We start from the raw sequence: 13,173 nt of genomic DNA on the forward strand, positions 1-13,173 counted from the left end.
ATGTGATAGCATGTCTTTGGTGACATTTCCTAAATTGCAACATATGTTTCTGATTTCAGTTCCCTTTATGTTGATACTTCTATTTTTATTGCTAGTGGTTCAAGTGCTAATACAAAAAGGAGAAGAGGCAGTGAACTTCCTTGTCTTGGTCTCATGTGCCTTCTAACTGGGTCAGTCATATCTTCCACCAATAATACATTAGACGGAGGTGGAACACATGTAAAAGGCACAAGTTCATTCCAAAAATAATCTCATAAGTTAATTTTGTATTACCAATTGACACTACCAAATGCCTCCTGGGCATTTGTGTGTGTGTTTAATTAGCTGTATTTAGAATATAGGCATATTCAAGTGAATATAATAGCAACATGTAAAATGAAGCCAACAATAATAGTAAAACCAAATATGCAGTACTTAAGCTGTTTATATTTTTTGAAACTTATCTGGTAAAAAAGGAAGAAAAAGGAGAGAGGGGAGAGAACAATGTGAATCAGTAACTAAAGACCGATAACAGTATTAAAGAATAATATGGAAAATATGTTTTACAAAGAAATAGTTGGCAAGAAAAAAAGAGATTGGAAAATAGAATAGAGTTAGAATTTGCAGAGAAAGTAAAGGTTCACGGTGCTTTCAAATTTTCGGAAACATAGATTTAGTGTTATGCATAGCTACTTTGTTTAAAAAAAATTGCAAATGACAATTAATGTCATTTTCTATGTAATTGGTACATACAAGAGGAGGCAAAACCGATATCTAATCTATGATAATTTCAAAAATTATACCATCATGCTTTAAATGCAATGTTAGAGGAACATTTGCTATTAATCGTAACTTGTTGAAAAGTTAAAGCTAACATAAGGTCAAACAAACTATTCTTATGACCAGTTGATGCATCAAACTCATATAAACTTCCTAGAAAAAGCAAAATTGGAGACATAACACAGTGTATATGAAACATATTTGTAAGTTGTTACCAGACTTTTTCCCAAATTAATGCAGTAAGGGGACATAGAAAAAGAAGTTGCATTGGATCCTCATTCAGATGACCACAAGACCAACAAGCCTTTGTTATTAGTGTTGAAGAAATTGGCAATAGAAGATGGACTATGATATATAATCTGATAAAAAAACAAATAATGATTGAGCAGTGGTAGCAGTTCGTGAAATTTTAAACTCTCTACCAAATTTTATCCCAAAAGGTTATATACCAAGCACTTCCCATTGTAGCTCTGTCTTGGTTTTAGCTCGATAAAGATTGGGTGAAGAAAAACATTTGTAAATAAGAGAAGCTTTAGGGGTAGAAGCCAGTATTCTCATTAGAGGCAGATCCGACGGAGAGAATGAAGGATTTGAAGGTAAAGAATGAAGAATTTCAGAATTGATATCTATAAGGATAGTAACTGTATACCAGAACGATCGAGGGCACTGAAAAATTGCTTGGAATTGAGGAAAGGGGAGAGGATTGGATAAGTGAGGAACCCATATTATACCCTTTTGCCTCCAAGATTTCCAAAATAGGTGTTTAATTTTTTATGGTAATCAGCTGATTATACCATAAGGGGGTTTGTAGAAAAGAATCATGAGATATGGAATGAAACTGACAATAAGATTTCAACAAAAGTATGCTGAAATAAACGTAAAGTGGCAGTAGCGTTCATAGAAGAAAAAGAGAGAATTTATCCAGGAGAGATAGGTGCAAGTAAGACTTGTTCGACGTCAAACCACAAAGGAGTGAATGAGGAGGGAGACGACAGGAGCCATTTCATGGCCTGTCTCAAACATAAGTCTTTATGACACGTATTTACCCCACTCTTTAGCTTGTCTTTTTTAAGATGGGACAGGGAAATCCTAGATCTTTTTCTTATGCCAAAGGAAGGAAGATAAGAGAGAATCCACTCTTTAAATTTTTTTTTACAAGGAATGTGTACTGGAATCATAGACAAGATACACAACAAAATAGGTGAAATCATCATTTTAATTGAGTCAAGACGACCCCTCCAAGAAGTGAATAAAGGATTCCAGGAATATAGTAATTTATCAATTCTATTAATTACTTCTTTCTTGTTTATGTTGACTGGTTCTTTTATAGAAGTAATGAACCAAGTGCCTAAACATTTAATTTTAAAAGTATTCCAGTGAAAGCCAGTAGAATCAAAAGAATGTTTAAAACAGAATTTGGTAATGGGCAAAACCTCAGTTTTGTCCCAAAAATGTTTATAGCCCATACTAAAGAGAATTGATAAATGTATAAAAGCAAGGCAGGATTTGTACTGTGAGGATTACCGAGGCAACGAAGAATGACTGCATCTCCATACCAAAAAGAGTGGAGATAAGGGACAACCCTGCTGAACGTCTCTTTTTAAAGGAAAATATTGGGAAGTTTGTCCATTAACCAATACAGAGGCTGTGGGCTCCTTATATAGAAGAGATAAGTTAGATATTAGGGCCAAATTCATGCTAAGCAAGAGATTTAAGGAAAGGTCAGTCCCCTCTGTCAAATTCTTTTTCTGCATCAGGAGCAACAGCAGCCAATGGATAAGAAACAGAAGTAGTTATTTAATACATTGAAAATTGTCTAGAATTTTGTGAGACCAGTCTACCTTTAGCAAAACCAGATTACTCCTTACCCGTTAATTTAGGTAATACTGGTTCTAGACACAAATCTTACAATTTGGCAAAAATGTTATAATCTACTTTTGCAAGACAAATTGGTCTATAATTTTTTTACTTCATAGGGTACCGACCATCTTCGTGGATGAGACATATGGTAGCCTCCTGAATAGTACCACCATCAGATCCAGACGTATAAAAAAACTGAAATCGCTGTAAAAGTTTAGGAAGAATAATTTTTGAGTGCTTCTAAAACTCCACTGTAATGCCATCTGGTCATGGAGTTTTACCTTTTTTGAGTGAATTGAGAGCTTTGAGTAGTTCTGAAATTGATAGGTTGTGTTCAAGGGATGCCTTCATAAAAGAAGGGTCTGCAGGGTATTCTGTAATATATCGGTTTCGATAAAACTTCAGCAATTCCTCTAAAATATCTTGACATTTTGACAATTGTTTTCCATTAGAAGACTGAATAGAATCACTTAAGGTATGTTGTTTTGGGGTTTTTAAATAATTAACTAAGAGTTTTCCTTCTTTTTTACGCCCTCTATAATAACGAGTACTACTACGAAGTAGTAGGGAGGAAGCATTGTCTGAAGTTAGTTTATTAAACGGAACTTTAGCAAAAACAAGTTCGTGTAGATTAGAATCTTGCGTGGAAGTATGGAATTGGTGCTTTTTAATATTAGATAATAAGGACTTACGTTTGGCAAAGTGTTTCTTTTGTTTCGAAGCAAAACCAATAATAAAACCTCAAGCTGTAGCTTTAATAGTATCCATAATAATTGGGGAGATGCATCTGATTCTTCCCAAAAGAAGCAACAAAGGTAGAGAATACTTGGTCAAGGAAAAGAGAATTATTAAACCTTCACCTACCGGATTCGGGATGTGCTGGGTGTAGGTCCATATCTGAATATCACTGGGGCATGGTTAGAAATAACAATAGGTTTAATGGTAGAGTTAATTAGGTTTTGTGAGCTTGGTTTGCTTGCAGAGATGTGATTTAGTTGAGTGAGAATACCATGAGGAGGGGAATAAAAAGAAAACTCTTTAATAGAAGCATTGCATAAGTGCCATGCATCCACTAGGTGGTTATGGCAAATAGTAGATTTAAATTGTTTGTGTGATATGGGGAACAAATCAAACTTGGGACTGACGGTCTATAAACTGAGCTACAATCTGGTTACAGTCATTGCCTAGAATAAAAACAATCATTGTTATATTCAAGTCATTTCTTGGAAATGTTGGGCCAAAATAGGTAATCAGGTTTGATCGGCCCATGCACATTGCAAACAGTTAAAGAAATATCATTAATAAGGCGCTGAATAAATATCCATCTGCCTTTTGTATCAATCTCTTGAGAAACATTGCACTTCTATTTCTTGTGACGTAAAATAGTTATTAGTGTTTCTTATTGAGAGCAGGTAAAACAAAAATAGAACCTACCCAATGACGCTTGAGTTTTAAGGATTCTAAATCTGCAAGATGAGTCTCTTGAAGGAGGACTAAGTCTGGATTATAAGAAACTAAAGTTCTCTTCCTTTTTCAGGATTAACACATCCTTTCACATTCTAAGAAACAACTCTGAGTGTTATAAGTAATCAATACATATAAAACTATTTGGTCTAGAATAACAACAGAAGAGATATCAAATATAAAGAAGGAAGAGGTATAGAAGGAGAATGGGTAAAGAGCAAGAGAGGAAAACGAAGACTATAGAACATAGAAGAGAAAGAAAATAAGAAAAGAAAATAGAACAATAGAGAACAGCACATGTCAGAAACTAACAACTGAGAGTTTGTACCTTGTTGAAAAATAAGAGGAATAATAGGGTGGTGATGCCCAGATGAAGACGGCACAACCAAATAGGAACAGCGCGCCACACAGGGACATTGCACAGGGAGATGGGGAAACAAGAAATCGTGATTGCGTGCAAAAGAATGGCTGGTATGCAGCTTTGAAGATTCAAGGAAGAAATAAGCCATAGCGAGCATTCTTAGCCCGCAGCACCAGGCGAAGATAAAGAAAGCCTTTCCTCCTGTTAGCTGTAGCTGAGGATACATCCTGTGTAGGAATGGAGCAAGATTTAGAAGAATGTGCCACGTTGATAGAGGGACCTGTACTCTCCATGAAAGGTTCTCCAGAGGACAGACCTGAGTCCAATATTTTAATAGAAGGACTTTTGCTGGAATATGTGAGTTTCTTAATTCTGCCCATAATAGAAACTTTTTTTGGTGCTCGAGGAGTGGCTATGCGTATCAGAAGCTCTAATAGTGTTTGAGTAAGCAATGCCACTGAGACAGGATACAGTATATAAATAACCTTGCTACACGAGCGACTATTTAATTGAAATATGAAGCAAATAAACTGCAAATAATAAACTTTGTACACTGCAGCCAAAGACGCTTGCAAGTAATACAGTTGATGCGGTAATTCTCAAAACGGTGGCTGACAGACCGAGCGGTGCCATCCCCCTTTTTTTTGTGGAGAGAAAGACTAGATTTTGTGTCTAGCAAAGTATCACAGAAAGCCTGAAGTCACCTTATTATGGGGTCAACGAGTGAGACTGAACACGGTATAAAAAATTTTATTTTCTGCTCACATTCTTTCAGTGAAAGTCTATTGCGAGTGGTATTTGAAGTGAGTTAAAATGCCAAACGTTGAGAAAATGCAAAAGTAGCACAGGTTGTTAAAAAGGGCAATGAAGAAATAGCACATGGAAAAATAAAAAACTCACTAAGTGAGAATCAATGTAATTTGTCACTGCATAAACTTGTAGTTAATTGCCTTGACGTGTTAAATCACAAAATGACAGCCACAACATACTGAGAGGTGCCATCCGCTCTTTTGAGATAAAAGAGGCTAGTTTCTGTGGAGGCGAGGTGTCACCAAAAGCCTGATTACTTCTTACTTCTGAGACTGGGTAAGATGGACCAATGTCCTTACTGCCCAGGTAATAGTAGTAATAATAACTTTATTCGGTAGCCAGGTACCATCAAAGTATACAAACACATAACGTTTCAATAAATATATCAAAGTGCATTTTAAAATATCGTCCATCACAGTTCAATTACCCTTTTTTAAAACAAAAAAAAGAGATAGAGGCTATTCAAAATTCCTTTCCTTCCATTGTTACTAACAAGTAAAAACAGAAGCTGTGGACAGGCTAGGCTATGTGCAGATAGGGCAAACTCTTTAAGACATGTAAAATGTACCTTTCGACTTGGTACATAAAATACTTGCACAGGTAAATATTTCATGGATACGTTACTGTGGTAAAGGGATTAAACTGAAACACCAAATCGTGATTACAGTAAAAAAAAATAGTAGAGTTGAATAGTGAAGGCAACCAAGAATTGGTAGGTTAAACTCACTGAAGAGGTTTCATGTTGTTGAGCACACTTCTGCCAGAGACGCGCTAAAAATGTTCCTCCTGATGCGGAAAAATCCAAAATGGTGGCTGTAACTTTCAAAGCAGCGCCAATCACACGTTTGAAGAGAAAGAAAATCAATATAATGCGTCGGGCAAAGTGCCTACAGACACTGACTGTTGCTGAAGGAGAGAGCATCAGGTTTTTCAATTAAAAGCGCCTGTGACCGCACAAATGCAGACAGCGGTCCCGGTGAGAAGCAGAGCCTCACATTCAGACAGCCACGCCCCAGCCTCGTGGGCATTTGAACTCCATATTCTACCAGAAGTATATCTATTACTGCCAAGTTAGATAATGTCTATTAACTTTGTTATGTAATATGCCCCACTGGTCTGGTCTACCCTGGATTCACTCCCATTGCGTGCACCTGGCACTAAATTGGGGTGGACCATATTACGGATAAAGTGTATTCGCTTTAGTGTAGGTGCAAATATGTGCCAGGAAGAGGTCCGCTTTGAACTGGACTGAACTTTAAGAATGGAGCAGGAATTCCTCTGCCTTTGGAATGACCCATGCTACTCTTCCACTCTGTCTTCTCGGGGGAGGCACACTATGTTTGTTCTACTTCGGGAAAGAACCGTTAAAACACATGCATTAATGATGCATGCTTTTACCCCGCATGCCATTACAACGAAAAGGGCTTGCTGTAGGGGGTATAAGGTGTTGGATGTTACTTCAACACCTTCCCTACTGTTGTACAGAGGGGAGTTGGAATAGTAAATTATACTATTCCAAACTCCAGGGCACCCCGACAGAAAGTCGGGGTAAAAATTTGCGTTGCAACGACATGCGGGGTAAAAGCATGCGTTGTAAAGTCATACAACATTCTACTTCTTATGTGGTGCATATTTTGTGCACCTTCTGTGAGCTTATTAGCCCCTGTCCACTCATTGATAATATAGAGTGGGTTCAGGAGTAAAGACAATCTCTAATTTGCATAGGGATTACACCTGGGGTTGTTTGAAGCTGAGTGTGCTCTTGTATGATCCCCATTACAGAAGGGGCAGTACTAGCTTCCTGAACCCCTCTGTAAAATAGAGTGTCTCTGAGGTTCAAACGTCCTGTGAGCCCTTCTAGAATAAGGCCTCTTGTCTTTGTGTACCTATTTAGGAATGTATTACTGGAGTATTTTTGCCCACACTTATCTAAAAGCATAATCATAATTTCTGATAATTGTCTTTAGTAAAGCACCATGTCAGCAGGCTCTCTTAACGATCTATGTAAAATGTAATGTGTATTTCCTTTTTACTGCTTTAATGGAGTTTCCCTATGTTGTTTATCATTAGCTGCCATCAGTGCTGGCCATGGGTTACCAGCCAAGTTTGTCATCCACTGTAACAGTCCAGGATGGGGATCAGATAAATGTGAAGAACTTCTGGAGAAAACCGTTAAGAATTGCCTGGCTCTTGCGGACGAGAAGAAGCTGAAGTCTGTGGCTTTCCCCTCAATCGGAAGTGGCAGGTAAAAAGGCTACAAAGGCATAGCTTTTAAACATGTAAAGACTGTTATTTCTGTAGCATCAACAAAGGGAAATTATGTTAAATTAAGAACAATGATATTTATGGTACCATGTGTAATTTTTTGAGTGAAGAAATCACGGGGGTTAATCTCGGGTTTCTACTTATTGCATTATCTTTAAAATAATCTTGGAGTGTTTGTCATAGGAAATCTGTGATGAAGTCGGCAGCAGGGAATGGCAGTACGCCTGAGTCTTAATACACTAACCAACATCAGTTGTAATTCTAATGCTTCTCTGCGCCACCCCAGTTCAACAGCTTGCAATTTAGGCACAGTGAACTTTGCAGTAGAAATAAGTACATCAGATCCCACGCCTGAAGTGCCTGCTGTTTAAAACCCACCTGATTCATATTGCTTGTCGCCCCCGGCAAAGAAAAAGCATCCACAGCGCAGGAAGGGGATCGCTGGTCAGGACACTTGTCTGACAGTTGAAGGGGCTCTACCACACACGACAGACCCTGAGGCCTTGACCACGGATTTAGCTAGTAAAAATGTTACTCAGTAAGAGTAAAAACTAGGTAATGTTATGTTCGAGGCATATGAGCTGCAGATCTCACACCGAGCATTAGATCGCCACCTGGTATTGAGCGCATGTTGTTGTCGTCTTAGAAGAAGTCTTTGTAGTCACAAGATGGGGTGACTCCTCCCTTGGACGATAGTACGCATGGGCATCGACTCCATCCTTAGATTGTTTTTTTCAGTCACGGGGTATGGATGTAACTTTTCCGCTCCGGTTCTAAATCTACTTTTCCAGTAGTTCGACACGTAAAAACTTTACCAAACAACTTTGAATATCAATAAGTATCGACTCTGCCTCATACCATCGATTCCGGTAGTCGACGCGGGCCGTTGGGCCTATCCACGCCGTGAGGCCGACAACTCATGGAAAGGACGCCGTTCAAGAGATGCCCCGAGTGTGGAGCAAAATTGCCACACAACGACCATCATGAGGTGTGTAATCTGTGCTTATTCCCAGAACACGACGAGTCGAGCTGTACAGCTTGTGCATCCTTTCGATCTAACAAGACCATTCGAGATCGGCGGGCCCGTCAACACGATATGCAGAAATCAGCTCCGGAATCGGTGGATATCTTCGACGAAGGTCCATGCGTCCCAGAGGAAGATTCCGATGATCTCCAAATCGTATCTGAGGCAGATGACTCCGATGACTCCATACATTCGGGTCAACGCGTGAGTACTACTGCCCCTGCCCCAGCACCTAAATCAAAGGCAAAGGTCAAAACTCTGCCTTCCGGGCCCAGTCGCGACAGAAACACTGCTTCGAAAGCAGTCCCGGATCCAAAACACACTCTGAAACCGTCGACTCCTAAAGACAACACGGCTCCGAAAACAATGAAGCCTGTTTCCGACACTTCCAAGCCGACCAAAACAGCTTCCAGCCTGAAATCTTTGGTGCCGACAGCCACAAAGCCTGCTTCCGATGCCCACAAAACAGGCCTCGACTCCAAAGACAATATCTTCGGTGCCGAAAACTACGCCAAAGGACTCTATACCAGCTCCTAAGGCTAAAGACAAGCTACAACCATGCCAGGAACCGAAAACATCGACGCCGAAAGCGGTTCCTCAAGAAGAGGAGCTTTTTCAGCCTGATCCTCTGCAAAACAGGATCTACATTGATCCACAAACAGGACGTCTCTACTATGCCACACAGAAAGAGGAAATTGGATACAGCACCTAGACCTCCAGTGCCTGTCAAGAAGAAGGATCTGCCACATCACATATGCACCCTTCTTCTCCTATACCTTCTCTATCACCTCCTCTTCCTTCAAACCTTTCACCTCAAAAATATCTTCCTCATTATTCACCCCCACATACTCCACCTCAGAATGATGATGAGTATACCATAGGGAGGGGGGAGACCGAGATGTACCTTTTCCCTACCCAAGTGATACACCAGACTGGGACTACCCAAACCCACATGATGTACCAGATATCCCAGATCCACATTCATACCCGTCCAAACCATCTCCTCCAGAAGACAATATAGGTTTTGGACATTTACCCAATAGGGCTGCCATCTATCATAATTTCACAATGCACTCAGATGAGGCATAAGAAGATTTTTAGCTAAACACTTTTGAACATTCCCAAAAGTCAGTTCAAATACTGCCTATGATTAAAGGGGTTATTAAGAATGCCCCAGAAGTGTTTAAAGATCCTGTACGAGCTAGGATCATAAATCTAAGAATAGAGAAAAAGTACAGACTTGCTCCTGGGGATCCTGCCTACATTAAGGGACAGCTACCCTTACACTCCCTAGTCGGTTCAAACGCTAGAAAACGAGCAAACTCACAGACATCAGGGGAAGCACCACCTCCTGATAAGGAATCAAAGATAATAGACGCTTCCGGCAAGAGAATAGCTGCTAAGCTAGTAATACATGGCGCATAGCTAATACATAAGCCCTCCTCGCAAGATACGACAGGGCTCACTATGATCAGTTAGAAACCCTTTTACAACATCTACCTGACCAATATAAAGCACGGGCAAATGACCTTATACAGGAAGGGAAGCTCATCTCGAATGCCTTGATCTAGTGCGCACTATATGTAGCAGACACAGCATCTAGAGCGATAAACACTAGTGTCCTACTTGGACGATATGCATGGTTACGCATTTGAGGATGTAATCAGGAAGTGCAAATCAACCATTCAACCAACAACAATTGTTTGGTCCAGAGGTAGACACAGCTCTTGAGAAAATGAAGAAAGACACTGATACAGCCAAATCTATGGGAGCTCTGCAGCCCACCCCAGCAAGAGGCTCCTTTTGTCGCTCCTTTTACAGAGGAATCTCCAATAGAGGATATTTTAGAGGAGACTATGGGGCAACAACAACAAGGAAAGAGGTCGAGGAAATAACAATAATCGAACCTCTCCTAACACAAAACAGTGACTTCCTTCTGCTTCCCCAACAGCATTCCACTCCTGTAGGGCGCAGACTAACACAGTTCCTACCTGTCTGGAATTCCATCACAACAGACAAGTGGGTAAGACAAATTATCCAGTATGGCTACTGCCTAGAACTTACAGCTACCCCTCCACATATACCACTCAGACAGCGTCCAATGTCTACAGAACATCTAATGCTGATCAAACAAGAGGTTCTCTCATTGCTTCTAAAAAATTCAATAGACATAGTTCCATTACAACATCAAGGAACAGGGGTTTACTCACTGTATTTCCTAATACCCAAGAAAGACGGGACACTGAGACCAATTCTAGACCTCAGGCCCCTCAATCTATATATACACTCCGATAATTTTCATATGATCGCTATACAAGTGCTCCCATTGTTGCAACAAGGCAATTTCCTTACTACACTAGATCTCAAGGACGCCTACTTCCACATTCATATACATCCTTCCCATAGGAAGTATCTAAGGTTTGTGCTAGAAGGACAACACTATCAGTTAAAAGTCCTTCCATTCGGAGTCACAACTGCATTAAGAGTGTTTACAAAGTGCCTAGCAGTAGTAGCAGCACACCTCAGAAGACAACACATCCATGTCTTCCCATATCTAGACGAGTGGCTTATAAAAGCCATGTCGTTAAATCAGTGTGCCCAACACACATTAAAAACGATTCAAATATTGCACAACTTGGGATTCACAATCAACTACACCAAGTCACATCTTCAGCCCTCTCATGTACATCAATACCCAGGGGCTACAATAAACACAGCTACTGCTCTAGCTTGCAAATGCGCCCATTACATGAATGTCTAGCACATCAGTGGAACCAGGCTCAATGACAACTTGCAGACCTGGTGTTGGTGGACAGCCGCACACATCGCTCTCTGCAGTGGTGGAACACCAAAAACGTGTCCAGAGGGCGGCAGTTCCTCGAGCCTGTTCCAAAAATAGTACTTACAACAGATGCATCCCTAACAGGATGGGAAGCCCATCTCCTACACCATACAACTCAAGGGAAATGGACCACTCAATAAACAATTCTCCACATCAATCACCTAGAGCTGTTTGCAATATTCCTAGCACTCAAGTCCTTCCAAGTACATGTACAGAAGAAGACTGTCTTAATCCGGATGGAGAACATGACAGCCATGTACTCTTTTAAAAAACAGGGGCGGGGACACTCTCTGCAACTGTCCCAGCTCGCACAGAACATTTGGAGATGGGCCATTCCACAAAAGATATATCTGCTAGCAGAACACCTTCCAGGTGTTCACAATCAGATAGCAGATCTGTTAAGTCGGCAGACACAACAGATTCACGAATGGGAACTACATCAGAAAGTTCTTCTACCATTTTTTCACAAGTGGGGTCATCCAGACAGATCTGTTCGCCACACACGAAAATGCAAAAAAAAATGCCCAACCTTCGCCGCCTGGTTCCTCACACGTTGTCCAAGGGCAATGCGATATGGATGAACTGGTCAGGCAGATTTGCGTACGCTTTTCCGCCACTCCCACTAATACCACTAGTGGTACACAAGCTAAGACAAACAGTCTCTCAAGATAATCCTAGTAGCTCCCACATGGGCACGACAACTGTGGTTCACAACTCTGCTAGAACTCTCAATAGTTCCACTCCAAAAACTGTGTCTAACACCATCCATGCTAACGCAGAACCATGGAGACATCAGACATCCAGATCCAAATCAACTGAATCTAGCGATCTGGCTCCTGAAGTCTTAGAGTTTGGTTACCTTAACCTACCACCAGACTGTATGAATATCATTAAGGATGCCAGAAGACCTACTACTAGAGCCTGCTATGCAGCAAAATGGAAAAGATTTGCTATTTACTGCAATAATAATCAAATTGATCCACTGGGTTCTTCTATCCAAAATATTATTTGCTACCTTCTACACTTAAAAAGATGTAGTCTAGCATATTCATCTATAAGACTTCATCTTGCAGCCATTGCTGCATACCTACAAAATAGACAACATCTGTCATTATTTAGGGTACCTGCGATTAAAGCATTTATGGAAGGACTGAAAAGAATCATTCCTCCTAGGTTACTTCCCTCTCCAGTGTGCAACCTAAACATTGTTCTTACAAGGCTCATGGGACCCCCTTTTGAACCTTTACACAAATGCAAACTGCAATTCCTCACATGGAAAACAGCTTTCCTTATTGCTATTACCTCTCTCAGGAGAGTAGGTGAAATTCAAGCTTTCACTATAAAAGAACAATTTTTACAACAACACCGTAACAAAGTGGTTCTAAGAACAAATCCAAAATTCGTTCCTAAAGTCATTACTCCTTTTCATCTAAACCAATCAGTAGAGTTGCCAGTGTTTTTTAAAAACCCAGACTCTCTAGCAAAAAGAGCTCTACACACCCCAGACGTAAAAAGAGCCCTTCTATATTACATTGATAGGACTAAAACATTTCGAAAAACAAAACAACTGTTTGTAGCTTTCTCACCACCACATAAAGGCAATTCCATCTCTAAAGCTGGAATTGCTAGGTGGATTGTAAAATGCATATAAATATGCTATCAAAAAACGAAATGTACATTAACAATACCTCCTAGAGCACACACTACACGCAAACTAGGAGCCTCTATGGCCTTCTTAGGGAACATTCCTCTAGAAGACCTATGCAAAGCAGCAACATGGTCTACAAT

The 13,173-nt window shown here is 40.2% G+C and overlaps 1 protein-coding gene across 16 annotated transcripts in view; it reads left to right on the forward strand.

Moving 5' to 3' along the window:
- Window positions 1-13,173, forward strand: part of MACROH2A1 (macroH2A.1 histone) — a 232,281-nt gene that overhangs the window by 151,904 nt on the left and 67,204 nt on the right. For all 16 annotated transcript variants that reach the window (XM_078653250.1, XM_078653252.1, XM_078653238.1 and 13 more), the window contains one exon: window positions 7,325-7,499. In XM_078653250.1, the coding sequence (XP_078509376.1) occupies window positions 7,325-7,499 (175 nt within the window). The remainder of the gene's footprint in view (window positions 1-7,324; window positions 7,500-13,173) is intronic.

This window comes from Lissotriton helveticus, chromosome 7, assembly GCF_964261635.1.
Source record: "Lissotriton helveticus chromosome 7, aLisHel1.1, whole genome shotgun sequence".
NCBI lineage: Eukaryota > Metazoa > Chordata > Amphibia > Caudata > Salamandridae > Lissotriton > Lissotriton helveticus.